At 36.5% G+C, this 19713-nt stretch overlaps 1 protein-coding gene across 1 annotated transcript in view; it reads right to left on the bottom strand.

The window, feature by feature from the left end:
• Window positions 1–3589: 3589 nt before the first annotated feature.
• The window catches only part of RFTN1 (raftlin, lipid raft linker 1), a 110771-nt gene continuing 94647 nt past the window's right edge, over window positions 3590–19713 (bottom strand). Inside the window, exons 8-10 of the mRNA XM_083376171.1 lie at window positions 14025–14128; window positions 10424–10505; window positions 3590–5037 (exon numbers count right to left, since the gene is read on the bottom strand). Of these exons, the coding sequence (XP_083232297.1) occupies window positions 4594–5037; window positions 10424–10505; window positions 14025–14128 (630 nt within the window). The 3' untranslated portion in view covers window positions 3590–4593. The remainder of the gene's footprint in view (window positions 5038–10423; window positions 10506–14024; window positions 14129–19713) is intronic.

Here is a 19713-nt window from a genome sequence, read left to right as displayed (position 1 = left end):
CTTGAAGTGTTCAATTCTACAATAACAAATACTTCTTTCAATAACACAAGCACTTCAAACAAGGTTAAAATCTGTTTCACCTAGAATATTTCCTCTGAAGCAAAAGGACATAGGGCATATCCGTGTAATTGCAAAAATTATATTCTCCAAGTGGTTTATGAATTAATTTGTACTGAGGCTTTAATTCTTGATCATTGGGATTTTCTTAACGCATCTTAATGATTTAAGAGTGTAGCGGTATTTTTAAAAAGTAATTGTAAATTACTTTTCATTTGATGTTGAGGGAAGTCAGCTCCCCAGAAAAGGAAATATTAGAAGGGCAAAAAAATATATTTCCTAAAAAGATATTGAAGAACCAGAAAACCATGCCCAGTTTTCTTAATAGCCCAGGTCTCCTTCCCACCAAGCAGAAAACCAGTTCTATAGACATGCAGATGTAAACCATCAAGAAGGCTGGAGCTAGCTTAGGAAGACAAAGGCCTAAAATCTACATACCCCAGCCCCAGGAAAGCAGGATATGACCTTTGGACATAATAGGATTGACCCACAACCATCAAGAATACCAGAAAGGCACACCCAGACTCAGGTCAGAATATGTGACACAGGAAATAGGAAAGCCTGAAACAGGAAATAACTCCAAACAAGAGTCCAAGGGGTATAAAACCCACTCCCTACATGTGTTCAGTCCTTTTTCTGCTGGAACCATCTTTCTGTCTAGCTTTCCTCTGCAATAAACTGTAACCTTCTTCCTAAACCAGTCACTATGTTGTTTATCCCCAGCTTGGATGGAACCATGATGAAGACTTTTCTTCCTACAATGTGAAACTTCCTTAATTGGGTAGAAGATTATTCATGCAGATGGGGACAAGGACTGGTTATATCTCCAAAAGGAAGATCCCATAATGCAAAACTACACAACTGAAAGACACACAATCTTCACCTTACTTGCCAAAGAGAAGCTTGTCAACATGTTATTATTATTCAATTTATATGCCTCCCATCTTGCCTAGAGGAGGCCTACAACCAAGAACAAACCAACATGATAAAACAGTAAAATATTAGGATAAATATTAACATTAAAATTTGATTTAAAACTAACAAACATGGCAAAGAAAGGAGCCAGTTCTTATGGGAAAAGGAAACAATACCTATGGCTTTGAAAGAGACTGCATAATGCCTCTTCCTCACATATTTGATACTTGATAACTACTGGGAAGCCTCCATACTTCACTTTTTAGGGAAGACTCTTGACAACTTGATGGGGAAATCAGCTCTAAAAATGACCTAGAGCTTGTCATATGGATTCCCTTCAGTCACAATTTAGGCTTTAGGTTTGAAACAACATTGGTTATGTTGGTATGTTGGTGGATGATTGTTGAGACCTAGATGTGGGTATGTAATGCAGTGCTTTTGATCCTATTGGATCTTTCAACTATAAAAATGATTGACAATGATATCCTTCTGGACTGCCTACAAAAGTTGGGGGCAATGTTCCACCTTCCTTTTGAGGGCAGTTCCAGTTGCTTATTATTGGAGAAGTCAACCCTGTGGCTACCCACTCGTTGGGTGCTTCAGGATTCAGTTTTTTCCTTCTGTTGTTTAACATTTATGAGGAACTGCTAGGAGAGACCATCTTTCAGTTTGTGGTGCAGTATCACCACAATGTGATACTTAAATATAAATGACCACTGTAGCCTGGGCTGATACCATGGAAATCTTGTGCCAACATCTGGAGGTTGAGAGGATCTAGACAGGATAAAATACCGTAGATTGAAGCTAAACCAAGGAGAAGTTACCAGTTAAAGTGATTCTCAGCTTCATACTATATCTGAAGAATATTGTTGAATGGGCAGGTGGAAACTATGGCAAGGAGGTCCATTGTTCAGCTTTGTCTGATTAGGAGGCCAAAGTATTTTGAGTTTCAACTTCAGGATCTTGCCTTCTAAAGAGCAATCAGGGTTGATCTCCTAGAATTGACTAGTTTGATCTCCTTGCAGTCAAAGGGACTCGCAGGAGTCTTCTCCAGCACCATAGTTCAAAGGCCTCAATTCTTTGGTGCTCAGCCTTTTTTATGGTCCAACTTTCACAGCCATACATTGCAACTGGGAAGACCATAGCCTTGACTACATGCACTTTTGTTGGCAGGGTGATCTCTCTACTTTTTAGTGTGCTGTCTAGATTTGCCATGGCTTTCCTCCCCAGGAGCGTCTTTTAATTTCTTGGCTGCAGTCCCCATCTGCAGTGATCTTGGAGCCCAGGAAAATAAAATCTGTCACTGCCTCCATTTCTTCCCCACCTATTTGCCAGGAATTGAGAGGGCTGAATGCCATGATCTTGATTTTCTTAATGTTAAGTTTCAAACTAGAAACTAGAAGTGTAGTGAATATGTATCACTGTGAACATTGGTAGATCTGGTATAATCGATCAAGCCAACTATGGAAGAGTAAAAACTGGATGGTACAGACCAGAAGTTGCAATATAGAAAATGAAGCTTTAAAGACTGGCTAGAATGAAGGGGAGAGAATATCTGTCAGAGAACTAGTATTAATAGAGTAGATAACTGCATGCTGCTCTTAATTCAAAATGAAGCAACTCAGCATATTTTTGGTTCTATGCAGTGTAGAAAATTTTGCTCAGTAAACATATTCTCCATCATTAGAACCATGTCAATTGTAACATTTATGAAAAAACCATGGTTTATGAAGATTCCTCTTCCTTTAGCTTCTCTTTGATCTTGCTCTGCTTAAACTGCAATCTAAACTTCATTTATAAATGAAAGTGTACTTGGATATCTTTTGTAAAAACCAGGAGAAAACTAAAGCATTAATATTAAGCCGTTGTTGTTTGATTTGGCCAAAAGGGTAACTAGACTTAATTGACCAGAACTAAAATGGCAGTAAATAGGGAAGAGTTGGTGATTGAAGAACTGCTTCTGATCCTTTGGTATGCACACCGGATTCAAGAGGGTGTACTTTCTACCTCAAAGGTTCTGTAGATACAGTCAAGATGGCAGCCACAAAGCACAGGTGCTATATGTACAATACAAATGAAAAACAGGCAGAGTATCAACCACATTGCCATGGTCACCATTTTGACTTTTTTGTTACCATATCCTGTGAATTCCTTGCGTAGGGATATGTTTTAGACTCTGGACTCTAGATAATAAAATGTTTGGCAAATCCAGATTTAAATATTTCTAGTTGTTTATGATGTTATTTTCCTGTTCTCATTGGATGCACATAGATTACAGGTTACTTGTATTGAAGTAAAAGCTTAAGGCATGGCTTGCTTTGGGGAACGGGAATTCTTGTTTATTGACTGCTAAAAGTAAATGGAGTTATTTCTTAATAGTTAGCTAAGCAGCTGTAACTAGAATAAACATTCTTCACTTGTTGGGGAAATGGATAGAAGTGTCTTGGTGTGTGCATTGAACAAATGCTTTAAGCTATTTTTCCATTATATTTTATGTAGTCCATTTGAAGTAGTCCACATTTGTTATAAAATGTTCTGCAAATTGCTGTTTCTTGTACATGAAGCTGACAGTTTTAAAAAAAACAGGTTAAGTATGCATGATGTGTACCTAGAGACCATGTTTTATTGAATCAAAATACTTTACAGAAAAACTAATGGGAACTATCAAACATGAATCAGCCAGCTGGGAAAAGAAACAGTATTTTTATAGTCTCTATGTTTCAATTTATATAAGGACAGCATTTTCAAAACACATTACAAAATCTGAACAGCGGCCAATAATGAATCAGTAATAAGAGAAGCAACTACAAATATGTACAATTAGATTCAAGTATAGAGGTTTACAAATTCAAATTACACAAGTTTTATTGTAAAGACCACTATTTGCAAAATATGAGAAAATTGTCACATTGTGTGGAATCATTGTGTAGGAAATTTATTTTTCTTATCAACCCACATATTTCAAGATCACAGTGGCTTTCATTCTGATACTATTTATTCCGTGAAATTCTGAGCAAGGCTTCCTCTTTTTGCAACACAAGAAGATGACAGGAACCCAATCTTTTTTTAATTAATACAATTTAATATGGTGCTTTTTTGAAAAACAAACATATTGTTTTATAGTTTAGATTATTAAGTGATTAAATAGTAAACAGATACATAGAAAATTACTGTGTGCTTTGCTTCTCCATCACTAGTGGATATGAATCTCCATTATTGCTTTAAAATTCTGAAAAAGAGTATTTAATCCAAAGACAATACAAATGGATGCACAAAAGACAAATTCTAATTATCACCAGTTATTTAAAGCTTCTAAACTCTTAAATTCCATTCTCTGGAAGAGAATGAAAAAGTGGTACACATCAACACTTTATTTAAAAATATTATATTAAGTATAAAGTGTTCTTGTTTGATTCAAAAGCAATTTACCCATGGAATTGCATGATTAGCAAAAAAAAGGCTGAATAAGTTTGATCTACTGCTAAAATGAAGATACAGTAGTTCTAATGTTTCTTCTAAGTACCTATAAAAGTCAACATTATCAAACCAAGTCTACTGTAGAGTTATGTTTAACTGCGATAATCAAAATGAGTTCTTTATTTTGGCAAATATTTGCCTCTCTCAATCAACTGATACCTCAGAGATCCAGCCAGTTTCTGCAGCTTCTGCCTCACATATCCCATCATCTGCTGTGGTGCAATGCTCCTGAAACATCTGGCTTTCACAATTTTTATCTGTGCCTTTCTGGCTCAAACAGAAGCCCCCCATGTCTTGATCACCACTCTGTCTTGCATTCCACGTTTCTGCAGACATCTCATTGTTGTAGGAAGGCACAGCTCTGTGCTCAATAGTTCTGTCTTCAGCACAAGCCAGCTGCTGATATGAAATTACTGGGAATTGCAAATCATTTGTGGAGAACTGTGTTTCTGAATTACTTCTGTTTGTGGCTTCTGACTCCTGCTTTTCTATTGTCTGCTGCTGTTGGACTCTGGCACTTAGTTTTGCCTTTGGAGGTTTCTTGTCTTGCTTATGGTGTTGATCTTGCTTAGAGAACCTCCAGTGAAACTGAAAACAAATATAATAGTACAGGTTATGCTAGAAAAAGAAGAGAAATCAGAAGAAATCTTCTTCAACTGCCAACTTAACATCAGTTTAATTTTAAAAACCTATACCAAGACAACGCAATCTTCTGGTTCTTGCTTTTTAAATAGAAGTGATTTTGAAAAAAAAGGGCATTACTTTGAGTGTCAGATACTGTTCTGCAGATACATCTTTACGCTTCTCAGGAGAAAAAAAAAGTAAGTTCCCAATGTCAACAGCCTTTTATCAGTTGTATTTTTAAAATGTCTTAATCGTGTTTTAGTGGCTCCAGCAGGTTATTTTTTTCCTTAAAAGAATGTGCTTAGTTCACAAACTAAAACTTTTCACTGTAGTTAGAATGTTTTCTTAATAGATGAAAACAGGAAGCCTGAGGACTCCCAATTATTTTTATTAAATAACTATAATAATGATCTGCAAATAGAGATAGAATAAATGTAGGAAAACAACATAAAGGTAGTACCAATAGTAATAGCTGTCTTAGCTGCAATCCCAAAACAACTGGAGCACCACTTGAATACCACTGAACATCACTGACAAAATCACTATCAGTCCAATTGCAAAAGGCAGCTTTACTTGAAACACATACTGTAACAATACCTCTAACACCATTAAATATCTACATCTGCTTATCCCATGTACTTGACAGGTGGACAAAAACGCCAAATCAATCCGAACATCTGTGACAAACCATAATAGTGGTTCAGAAGTTTAGACTGGATTTGGCATTTTTATCCATCTATGGAGTCCTTTCCAAGGAATGGGGATAGGCAGATGTTTGATGTCTGGTTGTTCTTATTATTATTAACAGTTATTATATAATAATAATGGTAATAATATTACTACTAGTACTAAGGTAAAGGTAAAGGTTCCCCCGCACATGCGTGATAGTCGTTTCCAACTCTAGGGGCCGGTGCTCATCTCCATTTCAAAGCCGAAGAGCCAGCGCTTGTCTGAGGACGTCTCCGTGGTCATGTGGCCGGCAGGCGCACGGAACGCTGTTACCTTCCCACCGTAGTGGTCCCTATTTTTCTACTTGCATTTTTATGTGCTTTCGAACTGCTAGGTTGGCAGAAGCTGGGATGAGTAACAGGCGCTCACTCTGTTACGCGGCACTCGAGATTCGACCTGCCAAACTGTCGACCATCTGATCGACAAGCTCAGAGTCCTAACCCAGTGAGCCACCACGTCCAATACTACTAGTACATTATTATTTAGTTATATAATGCTGATGATGCTGATGCTAATAATAATAATAATGTGCCACACTTACTATCAAATAAGGAAAAATAGTGAAAACTGAAGGAATCAAAATGCCCCACGAAAATAAAATTAAAAGTCTGGATCAGGAAGATTACTATAAATACTTGGGTATCCTTCAAACTGCCAACTTCAAGCATACTGAAGTCAAGTAAAAGATTAGAGGTGAATACATCAAGAGAGTGAAAAAGATCTTAAAAGTCCAAACTCAATGTAGCAAATAGCATGAAGGCAATCAACACCTGGGCAATTAAGGGGGAGATTAGCAGTATGAATTCCTCCGCATCCTTCAATACTATATAAGTTAGCTAAACTGGACCAACATCATCCATCTGAACACTTTCCTAATTCATGCAGATAATTTGTTCAGTTTGATCTTTTTCATGTCCTATTTCTTTTTTCTGACAATGCTGACGTGTTCAGAAATCACCTTGCAGCACAATTTTATCAAGATTTTTTCTTCAAATTTCTGTCCATTCAAAAGGAACATATAGATAGCCTGACTTTAGATTTTCTTTTTTAAAAGCATCATTCACATTTAACTATGAAAAAAATTAATTCTACTGTGGCCAGAGCATACTAATAATTTATCAGAGTGAAATCAGAGCTAGAACAATCTGGGGAGAATACAGTATAGATTTAGCAGTGCTATCAAATTATGGGTGCAGAAATTCATATGATCACTAAATGGCAGCAAAGAGATACAAGAACTGTAGCCCATACCTGGTACTATATAGGGATACAGTAATGGGGTATCACGACTGATGGAAAGGAAAGAACAATTAGTAAAATACTTAGATTTCAGGAACTGATTTTGCACTCTTAATTCAGTGTGTACTAGTGATCTGGACAACTAGACCACCTTGATATCAATGCTGTAAGGCAACCTACTGGTGGCTTGGTATGCTAAACATTTATTTCCTTCTCTTTGTGTCACAGAATGGTTGGAGCCTATCTGTTAGCAATATGACGAATGCTACTTAGTTTCACTATTCCATTTCCCCCCCCTATTCAAACCATAATACTATTTTTTTGTGAAATGCATCAAAAAATAATTTGAATATGCTGACTTCTGGTGAAAAGATGGCCAACTGACAACACACCCAGGGAAGGAACCCGAAGGGTTTTTTCCCTGGACTGTAGCTTTTTTAACTTACCAACAGAAGGAACTGGCATTCCTTTAGTTTATATGAGTCTCCTAGGTTAGGGAGAGTTCTAGAATTATCCCTCAAGATCCTCCAGTAAAGCAAGTAGCTTTAGGAGCTGTGCTTCGAAGCAACCTGCATGCCAAAAGCTGAGGAACAGGGTTGCAATGAGTTCATAGAAGAAGAAGCTGTTTTAGAATTTATTTTTCAAACTAACAATGCCTTAATCATTTTTAAGGACGATTAATCTTTATTAAGCTAAAAGAGGCTCTCATTAGCCATAGCCTGTTATTACTTTTTGAAGATCTGGGACATTCTTGGGATTTCTTCATTGTTAAACAACAAGGAAGAAGGCTGCTGAAGGCAAGCTAAAATAAGGAAGTGTGGAGTATCTTTTTTTAAAAATAAAGTTGATGAAGAAATATAAAGGCAGAACGCTATGGTTCCAGTTTATTATTTTTAGTAATTTGTAGGTTGGTCTGCTTTGCTGTGAATGGCTAAAACTTTCTGATTTTTATGATTCTTGATTGGCCAGCAATTCTTAAGTGACTTACAAAAAAGCTACTCTTTGACTAAAAAGGGAATTAAGAAGATAGAGGACCAAATTATTAGAGATGTATTTGAAAAATATTTAAATAAAATCCATCAGTTCATAAATCAGCTACACTCCAAGGATGTTAAAAAAAAACTTTTCAAACTACTTCAGAGATGCAAACAGAAAGTTACCAAACCTCCGAAGCAATTTCACAAGTAGCTAACAATGCAGAGGACTCAAATGCAATTGACAAATGCAATATAAATCTGAAACCAATTTTTATTATGATGATTTAAATATAAACCTCCCAACACAATTGAAAGAAGAGCTTCAAGAAAATCTGCAATTTTTAAATGGACAAGTTTGGGACATTTTCCTCATGGACATTAACAAGGTTGAGAAATCCTTGAGAAAAAGAGAAGCTTATAATTACTTGACAAACATTCCAGAGAAGAAAAAGATTTTATTCCATGAAGTTGGAAGGAGTGACTTAAACTTAATGAGTCAATTGGAATTAAGATGGATTTTTATCGGTCTGATATTTGTAATTGAAAGAAAGTCTTAATTTAAAGTTTGAAAATGTATTTTTTCCTTTATATATAATGCTTAAGTAATTCCTAAAGTTTGTAAAACATTATTGAAAGTATATTTGAAAGTATCTATGTTAAGAGAAAGTTGAAGAAAAAATGTATTAGCTTAAAGAAAAGTTTAGATTTTTTAAAAGGATGTATACAAGAAGAAAAAAATTATTCTATGAGGGTAGCTTGGAGGGAGTGATCTAAATTTAATGAGTTAGAGTTGGAATTTTATTGGTCTGAAAGTGAACTTTAAAGTATGTATACTAAGAGGAAGTTAAAAAAAGATGTATTAGATTAGAATGCTTTGATTTTAGAAATGTTTTTACAGAAAAGTTTAGTCTTTTAAAATGGATGGGGGGGAAGCATTTCTTCCTTTAAGGTTAAAGGATCTGAAAGAATAGCGTGAATTTTGTTAATATAAATGGTGAGTTTATAAAGATTATTAAGTGCAAACGGAAATACATATTATTTCCACAGCAAGGAAGATAAAGCAGAAATCATTAAATTAATTGTTATATTCAAAGAGGAGAATATATTTAATTATGTCTTTTATTTGGATATGACTTCTGGATTTTGTGCTTGTGATTAAAAAAAATGAAATTTTGACTTTGTTTTTGCTGATTAGATAGATTTGTTGTTACAGAAATATCTGGTTATATACTAATGTGTTAAAGTAAAAAGTTGAGGCTGTAATGTTATTTTGTATTGTCCTAAAAAGAGTTGGAAATCAACACTTTTTTTATTCCCTTGTACCTCTTATTTTCTTCCTCTCTTTTTCCTTCTCTTAATTTCCTAGTTTCATTTTTCTTTATATTTTATACATTGATAAAACAACAAGTCATAGAAAAAAAATAATTTGAATATTCTGATTTTCATGTGCTTATGTGCCTGAGTGGAAGCCTGCTTCACTGCATTCAGGAAAGGACATCATAGTTCTTGCACAACCAGTCCTCAATCTAATTAAAATTAGAATACTGAGTTACCAAGTTATTGTCAGTCCAAATTTAATCAAATTATGTCAAATTAAAGGAATTTTAAATAATAGTTGTTGAAGAAGCAGAGGTTCAAAATATTTTGATTATATTCGGCAATCTTATTCTTGTTATAAACTAAGCTGCAAATTCTGTAGCATTTTGACATAATCAAAAACACTATAGCCTTTTAAATTTCTCTTATGGTCAACAAAAGGACAAACAACTCTCCCATTTTAAATAAGCTCATTCCAGGTCTAATTAGACAACATGTGCCTCAGTTTCCAATTAAATGGGCCATTCCAAAGTCTCAAAGTGAAGTCTCAAACTATTACCTGTGAATCCGGGCATACTCCTATCAAACAACACTTGGTATTTTGGTTCTTTTTCTTTTCCTGGGTAATAAAGATCATAAACTGAAATATCTTACTTCATGACATTACCTTTGGCATGTCTTTCCTTTAATTAGCCAAAGCAGAGTCCAGGCTTTAAATATGTAAAGGCAAAAGGGAGGGAGAGTAATAACTCATTGGGGAGATGGAAAGGAAGCAAGCCATGTTCCAACTACTGTTAAATTATTATTCCTAGCATTCCTCAAGACTGATTGGACTGACTAAGAGGAATTGTGTGTTACTCCATCTAAAAGGTGTTGAGCCACAAGTACCTTGTCCTTGCTTCCACTTTTTTTTATCTTCTATATACTTTATTGCTGTATATTAGCTTTGATAACTGAGCCATAATTGAAAATAACAGCAAAGTTAAATAATAAGCAACTGACATGTTGCTTACCAAAATATAAGTTATTCAATTAAAATATGAAAGCTTTGCCAAGACAAATACACCAAACAGTGTAAGGCCATATACCTTAGGATGCTTCCTCTTGGTTTTCTGGGGCAGGAAAGGTCTCTGAAGAAAGACAATCTGCTTTGTGGCTAGTTTTCCATCTCTACAAAATAAAAATTAAAAACACTAGCCTGAGAATGTTTTCCATACCTACATATTGCCCTTTAAAATTAAGGACCATCCACTAAAATTAGCTTTAAAACATCCATACACTAAGTTCTTCACCAGACTAAGTCAATTAGGATTATTCTTGTCAATTCTCTATAAGCTTTTTTTTGAACTCTCTTTCATTGTGATACAATTTGAAGTATACCACCACTTTTGGGCAGAAAATTTGAGCCTTGAGTGATGTGTCAGACTTGCATTAAAAAACTAAAATTGATTTAAATTTAATGTAAGTTGAATTTAATATGGTTACTCAGTTATTTAATAACAATTCCCTCCTGTTACCTTTCAAGAGGTTCTTTCAACAGCAGGTTTTGGAAGGTCCATCCAAGGTGTAAAAGGACTTTATATGGGCACCACATAAAATTGTTTAGCTATTAAAATGTTTTTGAACTGAAAAATAAACTTTTAATCAATAAACAGTTCTTAAAATGTGTAGTAGCCCTTATGGCAGGTATCCTCATACTGTTATGAATGTAAGGAAAGAAAACATCTGTTGTATTCACTGCCTGACAACAGTCAGCTATACAGATTGTATCTTAATTCACTGTTTCTTTAACTGAAATCTCAATAGTAAGGTGTGATTGTAAGCTTGGGGTAGCACAGTCCAACCTCCACCTCCCTCCAAAAATATAGTCACATACACTAAGGTAAAGGTGAAGGTTCCCCTGCACATGCATGCTAGTCGTTTCCAACTCTAGGGGCCAGTGCTCATCTCTGTTTCAAAGCCGAAGAGCCAGCGCTTGTCCGAGGACGTCTCCGTGGTCATGTGGCCGGCATGACTGGACGCCAAAGGCGTATGGAATGCTGTTACCTTCCCAACGTAGTGGTCCCTATTTTTCTACTTGCATTTTTACGTGCTTTCGAACTGCTAGGTTGGCAGAAGCTGGGACGAGTAACAGGCACTCACTCTGTTATGCGGCACTCGGGATTTGACCCGCCAAACTGTCGACCTTCTGATCGACAAGCTCAGCGTCCTAACCCACTGTTTTCAAAAGAAGATTTGGTTAAAAAATAATATATATTGTAATTTACTACATGTTGGAGAACTGTGCCAGACCCATTTTAAAAATGGTCTTACATATTTTAACTGCATTCCATCCAAATTCTATGGGCCTTGTTTTAAAGATCTCCTTAAACATTCCTTGGTTCACAAATGCAAAAGAAAAACTAGGATCTTCATACATCAGAGAAATCTTAAAAGACTTCTGTAAGACTGTATACAACATAAGTGTCAAGTTTCCGACGTTATTTGATGTTAGCAGTGTTGACAATAAGATCACACTTTAAAGATTAAAACATATACACCATAATAAATTAATTTATGTTTAAGAGCTAATTGGAGTTTATTGTTTTTGCCTAAAGGAGAAAAGAAAAACATATTTGAATCTAATAAAGTATTTTTCATTTTTTTAGTGGTAGATTTTTCTAATTAAAATCTTCCAACATACTGTTGCCCATATCCCATCAATTAAGAGGTATGTGCAATGGACTGATACACACAGAATACTTATGTAATTGTCTGGAATATAATTTATTTGTCAAATTTGTACCTTCCAGAAGCTCAAGGCAGAGTATAAATGCTCATTCCTCCCATTTTTCCTGAAAATATTCTTTTAAGGTTGGTTGGGCTGAGAATCTCTCTATCATACTCCAAAGCTACCCAGTGAGCTTCTATCACTGATGCAGATTTGAAACTGGTGTTCCTACTGTCACTCAGTCACAAAGGCTCTGTAGCACTAATTACAACCCTAACCTGGAACAGGCATGAAATCAACGCTAAATTGGGTCAAAGTAGGAAATCTTCAACTGTCAACTTTTTTTTTCATTATACTATATGTACTATTAAAATAAAGTCTTCCTTCAGTCAAGGTCAACTTCTGATGACTAATGGACATGTACATACATCTTTTTTTTGAGGGAGGTGTCAGTTACAGAAGTGTTTTATCAGTGCCTTCTTCCAAGACATCTTTTCAATTTCTTTGTCTGGTTTAAAACCTAGGTATTCAATAGAAGTCTTCTATTTAAATATTAACCAGGTCTATTAAGACATTTAAGGTAATTCCTTATTTAAATTTGCTAAGGAGGCCTTTCTAATTAACCATTCAGTATTATGCTTTGAGTGGCTTATTCCATAGCTGCAAAGATATTTGCAAATACTGAGCCTATCATCTATAGCCATTCAATATATAATCAGTTTATCAAGATCATAGACATATTATGTGACAATTACTAACTTTCAAACATGTGATTAAATAGGTTCATAGTGAAAAAGTTCGCTATGTGGGTGCTTCAATTCTAATGTAATTTGTTCCGTTCCTCCAGACTGGTTAGTTAGCAACACTACTACAGATGTAGTTGAAGTAATAGAAAACAGAGTGTAAAAATAAATGGGATCAGCAATAATCCATGTTGATAAATGAATTCAAGTTGATAAGCCAAGCTATCACTTCCTAGCCATTTTCTATAAAAAAACAGAACAACTCTATATGGTGCTCAAGCACTTTCTTTAAGGGGATGAGGATGGGAATTAAGTATTTGCTTTTCCCCTCTGGTATTGACAGGTGCAATTTAAAGCAGTCCCAGCATTACTCCCTTCCAGATGCTTCAAACTGCAAGATCTACCACCCATGATCATATAACTGGGATAAACTGTTGGGGACAGCAATCCATACTAAGTGCATCATACTAAGGAGGGCTATTCAAGAGCCTCAGTAATTCTATGTTAAATCTTGGCTACCATTTTAAGGACATGAGCAAAAATTCCATACTTTTTAGAGAAGCAGGGGAATTGTGTTTGTTATTGGCCTCAAGATGCTGGTTTAATATTCTCGCACACTGAATCCAGTGCTAATGATATTTAAAGATGAAAACTTCTTCAAAGGAACAAAGATAAATGGCAGACATACACGGGATAGTAGCAGCAAATGGCATGGAAGCCACATGGCTTTTGTATTTTTGAATTATATGACAATCATTTATATTCATGGGATGAAATTTTCCTGTTCCCCTGTAGCTTCCCACAGTCCCCTCCAAAAAGCATCCCTGTGTCTGGAGATTAAAGACTCTTTGAGAAAGTATGAAATGTTGTGCAGGTGAATATCACTCCTACATTAAAGAACAATCTGGGATATGAGCCAGCAAGGAAGAATGCCCTCATCCACTCTTTCATCAGGAAAAGAAAATTAAACAATTGATAATGTCTCAGATAATTGATAGGACTTGCATCTGCAGCTTGCATAGTCTCCCCTGTGCTTACCAAAGACTGCTTTCTACTTCCACTGCAAGATTATCAGCACAAAAAGAGAAAGGGCTGAACACTTCATGCTCTATTGTTATATAGGTAGCTTCTGTGCAGGCTGTACAAAAGCTTCCAAAGAAGATCTCTATTATAAGATCAATGACAGTTTTTATGACTGACTCTTAGACTTAAGGAAAGGCCATTTCTTGACTATACCTCTTTTTCTTTACAATTGGAGTGGGAAGCACACAGGTCAGCTGCCATCCATATACTGCAAGAGAGTTCAACAAGGGGATGTAATCTGCCTGTATGTGAAACCCCTAGGAGAGAGAAATTAAACTATTAGAATTAAATGTTAAAAGTGATTCTATTTTATAATGACTGTTTATTAATAGATTAGATTGCTTTTGCAAATTCAGCAAAAGTGGGAAAGAAATTGATATCTCAAAAGAAAAGGAATGAAGGATCATTTTTCAGTTCTTGCTGAAGGCATAAATAATCTTGTTTAAACCGGAGAAACACATTTCTTGCCATGCTCCAAAACCTTCCATGTGGCAGCTGATGAATCAGATCAACAGGAATAATTCATTTAGTTTTGTTGGAGATTCCCTGGATGAAAGGCCTCCTGCAATATTAGCTGAAAGAGAACAATTACCTCCTTCCAGACAAAAGAGTATTCAAGCAATACAAAAATCTCAGCTCTACTAGCATGGGCAATCCTGCTTTGGATTGTACAAACACAGCACGATGACAGCTAAAATACAGCAAGAAGCTCTTTATTTACACCAGATGGGCCAAGGACACACAGGGGAGGGGGAATCTGGCTTCTGACTTCCAGAGCATTTCATGGTGTGTTAAACAACATTAGGGCAATAATGAGTCCAGGTCATTTACATCCCAGCAGCAGCAGCAAACTAACAAAATGAATGCAATTCGCTTTGTTCTTTGTATAGGCACATGAACATCACCAATTTGTTATTTTTCATTAGCAAGTATGCAAACAAGCATTAAGTAAAGCTTTATGCATTGGGCTCTAACTCAAGCAGAATTATTTTCCACACATGCAATAGGTAAAGGATTGTTTGGCTTCAAATGGTAATGTAACAAAATACATAAGTCTTAGCTAGAATAGGAAAAAAAGTAGGTAGAATCACAATTTATACAATAAATTGATTGTAGATTTGCTAAGAATTGGCCCATCTCAATGTAACAATGAAACATTTCCTCAGGGAACACCCTTTAGGATGGTTTGGACTTCAACTGTTAGAAAACCAGTCAGCAGGCTTCAAGGCCTCTTGGCTCTAAAGTACAGTGGATGTACTTTGTACAGTAGATGTACAATCAAACCAGAAATTCGCTGCCTTGGTTATTATGGCTCTGTAGTGTCTTGCTGCCAAACAAATATCTGGGGGTTTTTTTGCCAGTTTTTAAATGACCAAGAGCCTCTGGGAAGGTTCTTTAGCGGTGTCACCTCCTTTCCTCATGACCCAGAGCAGGACTAAGTATTGTTGACAACTAGGCACTCAAGTATTGGTGCAATACAACTGCCCATGCTTGCTTTTTGCAGAAGCCGTAACATTTGCCCTTTGCTATCAGAGGTGATTTCCCTATAGGCATGTCAAGTGGGCTCATAAGGTTATTTTTATTACTGGGGTGCACTACAACTTGTTGTTATTATGATTATTTAGATTTAACCATCCTTTTTGCTCCTGGTAGCTCCTATCCGGTCATGGTGGAACTATCACTGAGGGTACCAAGTATTGGATCTTATGAGCCATTTCATATTTTCATCATAATTCTTTTCTACTAAAGAAAAAATACAGAGGTGGATAGAGGCAGAGTTACAATGTAGGACACAGTATTTGGGCTTCTTATAAAACTCCATGACTAAATGAGGATATGGAGAATCAGTCTTTTTAAAAAAATCTATTGCAATTTTTATTTTATCAAGCTATAAAACAGTACAATCAATATTTCTTTAAAATCATTAATTATGAATAACTAACTTAATGTATAAATTCAATAACTATACAATGACAATTATTACTACTATATAAAAGAGTGTGTACTTAAAAAAATACTAACCTATTTTATTAAAAAAAAATCCTATATGATAAAAGAAATAAAAAGCACAATACTAATACCCACAAAAAAACCCTGGATTATAAAAAAAACCTTTTAGTCTCCCCTTCTCTTCTAAAAAAGGGGGAAATATTAAAATTAAAACAAAATAATTTTTTTTAAGGATTGGATATTAAAACTATATAATTTTCTTCAATGTCATTATTAAATATAGTCCAATGTTTGCACAGTGAATTAAACAAAGATGGAAAGAAGCACCCACCAAAGAAGGCCAGAACGCCCTCCCTTTATCTGTTCAATGTTTCAAATCTCTGTAAAAGATATTAACTTCATCAAAACATAAAAGATCACCTGGAATAAAAATGTCTCTATAGATTACCTCCAAACTACTGTCATCAGGGTTGTTAAAGTCAGCCAGCCCACCCTATATATACACACACATTTTTATCTGGAGGCTGTAAAACTGCTGTAATGATTGGCGTATTACCAGTGGAAAGATGCATCTGGTCATAACTTCTGTTTTCACTGTCTTGATATTACTTTGTTATTGTTTTTAAAACCACAAGTATTTTTTACATTCTAATCTAATACATATCATTTGTTTTTTACTGGCCCCATTTTGGTTCTATTTCTCTTTCATTTAAGGCCAATTAATTCTTAAAAATAATACTGAAAGAAGAAAATACATACATGTATTCATACAGAACTTTAGATGTAATAAAATTAACATTTACAACACCATATATAAGGAAATATATAATAGCAGTCATTTTTAAACCTCCAAAGAACTCAGTTAAGATCTAAATATTTTTTTAAGAGAAAGCATACGTATAAAGGGGGAAAAAGTGTAGACTGATCTACAAGTCATAGTGAAAGACATTTTCTTTTATGTGTGAAAAGGAGCACAGCTTTAATGAACTCATTCCCCATTCTCTTGCAGTTGGTAAGTAATCTCTGATCACACCTTGAGTGTCAAAAAACTAGAGAATGTTGAGCTAGCCGTTTTCTTCTCTTGTAGCAGATAAAAAGAATTCAATCTTATTCATGATTTTGGTGTTTATTAATTTTTCCCTATTCTCAGCAATAGTTTGGCTCATTAGGAAAATCTAAAAAGCTATGTAATTTGAGATATGGGATGGGAGAATATCTAGGCCAAGTCAGTATAAAGAAAAGCAACATGTATTAGCAATTTCCCCCTTTTTCTTCAATAATACAGACTTTAAAATAAAACCAGTAATAAACAAAATAATACAATCCACATTTGTATAAGACTAGAGAAAGTGCATCTGAAGTAATTTTTCTCCAATCTCTGGATCAAAATTGTCTGGCAGCTGTAGAATTGAAATAACTTTAGAATCTGAGATGATGTATACGTTTATCAATCCAGTTTAACCTTTTATACGTTGAAGATATATGAATAAGCAGTCTTGATTACTACCTGTCAAATATTTCTTGGAAAACATCAAATAAGCAAAAGCCACAATGCACAGTGTCCTTTGTTGAACGCATCACTCCTAAAGTAATATTTCTAAACTCCAGGTAGTTGATGAGATATGACTATAATGGTGTCTGCCCATTGCAGTTACATGTTGTAGCAGTCATAACCACCCCACCTCTACTCTCCTAAGGAAACATAAACAAATGTGTGGATCGTTAAGTGGAGTGTGGGGTGCCTTCTGGATGAAAGATGCCTAGTACAGATGCAGGCCTGCTTCCCTGGCTCTCCCAAAGATCCTCCCACCTCCAAAACAGCCCATGACCCATTTCCCATGCCTTGGGACCCAACAGGCTTTTTTCTACTCCCACCAGACCTTAAGTCTGATTCCCGCCCCAGCAGGCCAAACATTCTTCTCTTCGCTTACTTTTTGAAGAGCTCTGAAGCCTTTTAGAACCCCAGAATGACTTGTTTTGCACAGCTGCATGCTACAGTTGCAAAAGTGACTGTGAATTTTGTTCTGCCCACAAGTGGCTGCATTAGGATCACTGCTGCATGGTCTGGGAACAAGCTGCTTTGTTTTGTTGCCTTAACAAATTCTTCTGTGCTGTAGAAGCTTCTGCAGCATTCAAAAGCTTTTGCAACACTGTGCAGATCTAAGGCAGCAAAATGTAGCAATATTTCTGGCAGTCGCCATTTTGTCCTGCCCACAAACAGGCATGACAAAATGGTGGCTGCATTTGGAACACTGCCGCATGGCCTGGGGACACATGGTCTACCCTCCTCCAACAACATGAAGTCTGGAAAACTTCAAAGACACCCGTTGTGCATGATAGACATATGGGGAAGAGACCCAAGCACCGCAAAGTTCTGGTGGGATGTAATGGGAGGAGTGAGATGGAAGGGTAATGCAGTGACCCTGTGGTGGATTGTAATGGCGAGCGACTGTAACGGATCAGAGGAATGCTGTGGATATAATTTACTTGGACTTCAGTAAGGCATTTGATAAAGTAGATCACAACCTACTACTTGATAAGATAGAAAAATGTGGGTTAGACAGCATCACCACCAGATAGATTCGTAGCTGGCTGACCGGCCGTATTCAGCGTGTGGTCCTCAATGGAACTGCATCTACATGGATGGAAATGTGTAGTGGGATGCCCCAGGGCTCTGTTCTGGGCCCAGTGATCTTCAAAATCTTCATCAACAATTTGGACGAAGGGATAGATGGGAAACTCATCAAATTTGCAGACGACACCAAGCTGGCAGGAATAGCCAACACTCCAGAAGACAGGCTTAAGATACAGGAGGATCTGGACAGACTTGAACACTGGGTGCTATCTAACAAAATGAAATTCAGTGGTGAAAAAAGTAAGGTTCTACATTTAGGCAAGAAAAACCAAATGTACAGGTATAGTATAGGGCCGTGGTGGCGAAACTATGGCACGCATGCCACAGATGGCACGCAGAGCCCTCTCTGTGGGCACGCGTGCCATCGCCCCAGTCCTTGGCCTTCAGCTGGGTTTTATAAAACCTTTTCACTTTAGGCCTCCGCCGCTGTGTGAAAAAAAACCCCAAAAACGTTCAATTTCAACTTCACACGGGGAAAAAAAGATCTCACAAAGATGGAATTGATGGATTGAACTTTTTAGTCCCACCCAGTCCCTCAGCCATGCCCACCCAATGGGCCATGCCTACCCAATTGGCCACACACACCCAATGGGCAACACCCACCCGGCACCCGACGATACATAAGTGGGTTTTGGGTTGCAGTTTGGGCCCTCGGTCTCTAAAAGGTTCACCACCACTGGTATAGGGGGTACCTTGCTCAATAGTAGTAACTGTGAGAGGGATCTCGGAGTCCTAGTGGACAATCACTTAAATGTGAGCCAGCAGTGTGCTGCAGCTGCCAAAAAAGCCAACACAGTGCTAGGCTGCATTAACAGAGGGATAGAATCAAGATCACGTGAAGTGTAGTAAGGCCACACTTGGAATACTGCATCCAGTTTTGGTCACCACAATGTAAAAAAGATGTTGAGCCTCTGGAAAGAGTACAGAGAAGAGCAACAAAGATGATTAGGGGACTGGAGGCTAAAACATATAAGGAATGGCTGCTGGAATTGGGTATGTCTAGTTTAATGAAGAGAAGGATGAGGGGTGACATGATAGCAGTGTTCCAATATCTCACGGACTGCCACAAAGAAGAGGGAGTCAAGCTATTCTCTAAAGTGCCAGAAGGCAGGACAAGAAGCAATGGATGGAAACTAATCAAGGAGAGAAGCAACCTAGAATTAAGGAGAAACTTCCTGACAGTTAGAACAATTAACCAGTGGAACAACCTGCCTCCAGAAGCTGTGAATGCTCCAAGACTGGAAGTTTTTAAGAAGA

This window comes from Vipera ursinii (genome assembly GCF_947247035.1).
Source record: "Vipera ursinii genome assembly, chromosome: Z".
Lineage (NCBI taxonomy): Eukaryota > Metazoa > Chordata > Lepidosauria > Squamata > Viperidae > Vipera > Vipera ursinii.
The sequence above is the reverse complement of the archived record's forward strand: the minus strand, read 5'-3'. Positions and strand labels throughout refer to the sequence as shown.